Source organism: Camelina sativa, chromosome 11 (assembly GCF_000633955.1).
Source record: "Camelina sativa cultivar DH55 chromosome 11, Cs, whole genome shotgun sequence".
Lineage (NCBI taxonomy): Eukaryota > Viridiplantae > Streptophyta > Magnoliopsida > Brassicales > Brassicaceae > Camelina > Camelina sativa.
In genome coordinates, this window is record NC_025695.1 from 27821570 (window position 1) to 27823198 (window position 1629).

The 1629-nt window shown below is 37.2% G+C and overlaps 1 protein-coding gene across 1 annotated transcript; it reads left to right on the top strand.

Annotated features, from left to right (window-relative positions):
* LOC104724437 (GDSL esterase/lipase At2g40250-like) lies at positions 501-1607 on the top strand. Its single transcript, XM_010442927.1, has 2 exons — positions 501-1160; positions 1342-1607. The coding sequence occupies exons 1-2, from the start codon at positions 535-537 to the stop codon at positions 1376-1378; spliced, it is 663 nt and encodes a 220-aa protein (XP_010441229.1). The 5' UTR covers positions 501-534; the 3' UTR covers positions 1379-1607.

The following is a 1629-nucleotide window of genomic DNA, read 5'->3' on the forward strand; positions in this document are numbered from 1 at the left end:
CAGCTCTTTGCACGCCTAGTCATTTTCAATAATTTTCTATTCTTTATTATAGATTTATAGAAACTTAAAAGTGATGATGGTCTTATACAGAGAGAGAGAGACGAGTAAACGCATTCAATTGTTTTTCTGCACATGTATTTATGATTTATGTATTTCAGATGCTCTCTCTAACTAACAAAAATGTACGTATGGCTTAATATATCCAACTAACATAGAGTTTCTTAATTTAGACAATCATTGCAAATAGAAATTATAAATATCTAATCTAAAATATATAAAAATTCTCAGATAACCCTAGCAGAAGCTTCTATGTTTTGCAGCCAAATAAGGAAATATAAAATTATTTTATAAATTATTTAACTCCTATTCCTATAATAAAAAATCTGCCACCTCAAGATGTATACAACTCCTATTCCTATTGTGAAAAATCTTTGGACCCCTCTCTCTATATATACACTTTGGCCATTCCGATCTAACCAAACAAAAAAAAAAATCGAAAATTCTCTATTGTAATCATTCCACAAAAACCAAATCATGAACTCTCATCATTACAAACCAATCCTTCTTACATTCCTCATCACTCTTTTTCCCCTCCTCCAACTTCTAAGCCCTACCAATGCGTTACCATCCCCACCAATAACAGCTCTTTACGCCTTCGGCGACTCTACGGTGGATCCAGGCAACAACAATTACATCCTTACTCTTTTCCGGAGCAACCATCCTCCCTACGGCAAATCTTTCCCGGCACAACGCTCCACCGGAAGATTCTCCGACGGAAAACTCGCCACCGACTTCTTAGTTTCCTCCTTCGGGATCAAACCCACTTTACCAGCTTACCTAAACCCTTCGGTCAAACCCTTTGAGCTTTTGACCGGAGTTAGTTTTGCCTCGGCTGGAAGTGGTTTAGATGATCGTACGGCGATGTTATCGTTGACTTTGAACATGGACAGGCAGTGGAGGTACTTCGAAGAGGCTGTGCGGAAGATGAAGAGTTTGGTTGGAGAATTGGAGACTGATCGGATGATTAGGAATGCTGTCTTCGTGATTAGTGCGGGCACTAATGATATGACTAATAATGTTACACTCGCGCTCCCGGGAGTTTCATCTCTGTTTCGAATTATCAGGATTTTCTACTTAGCAAAGTCGAAACTTTTGTCCAGGTACTTAGTTACATACTTATCTTTTAAATTTCATATATAGTTTAATAATATTTAACTTATTAGTATATAAATCTAATAAAAAATATATAGTTATATAATCTTATAAAAATATTTAACAAGATTACTTACATATATGAGAGAGATCCACTAACATATTTCTAACCTTACAAATGCTTTGCAGAGACTATACAACGCAGGAGCACGAAGGATTACAGTAGCTGGACTACCACCAATCGGATGCCTTCCAGTGCAAGTAACAGTTGCTAGCTTCACTTCTCACAACTTCCATCGTAGGACCTGTACGGAACACCAGAACGCTGATTCTAGGGTTTACAATCAAAAGCTACAGAGTCTAACCTTCCGTCTTAGTCAGAGGCTTAGAGGTTCCAAGGTTCTTTACCTTGATATCTACTCTCCGTTAATAGACATGATCAATTATCCTCGTAAATACGGTAAGTAACTGATTAAG

What these genes read in the sequence shown, in the direction of transcription:
- LOC104724437 (XM_010442927.1), top strand. Translation starts at nt 535, where the DNA reads ATGAACTCTCATCATTACAAACCAATCCTTCTTACATTCCTCATCACT. An exon ending in AAGTCGAAACTTTTGTCCAG is followed by an intron (nt 1,161 to 1,341) that starts GTACTTAGTTAC and finishes AATGCTTTGCAG; the next exon opens with AGACTATACAACGCAGGAGC.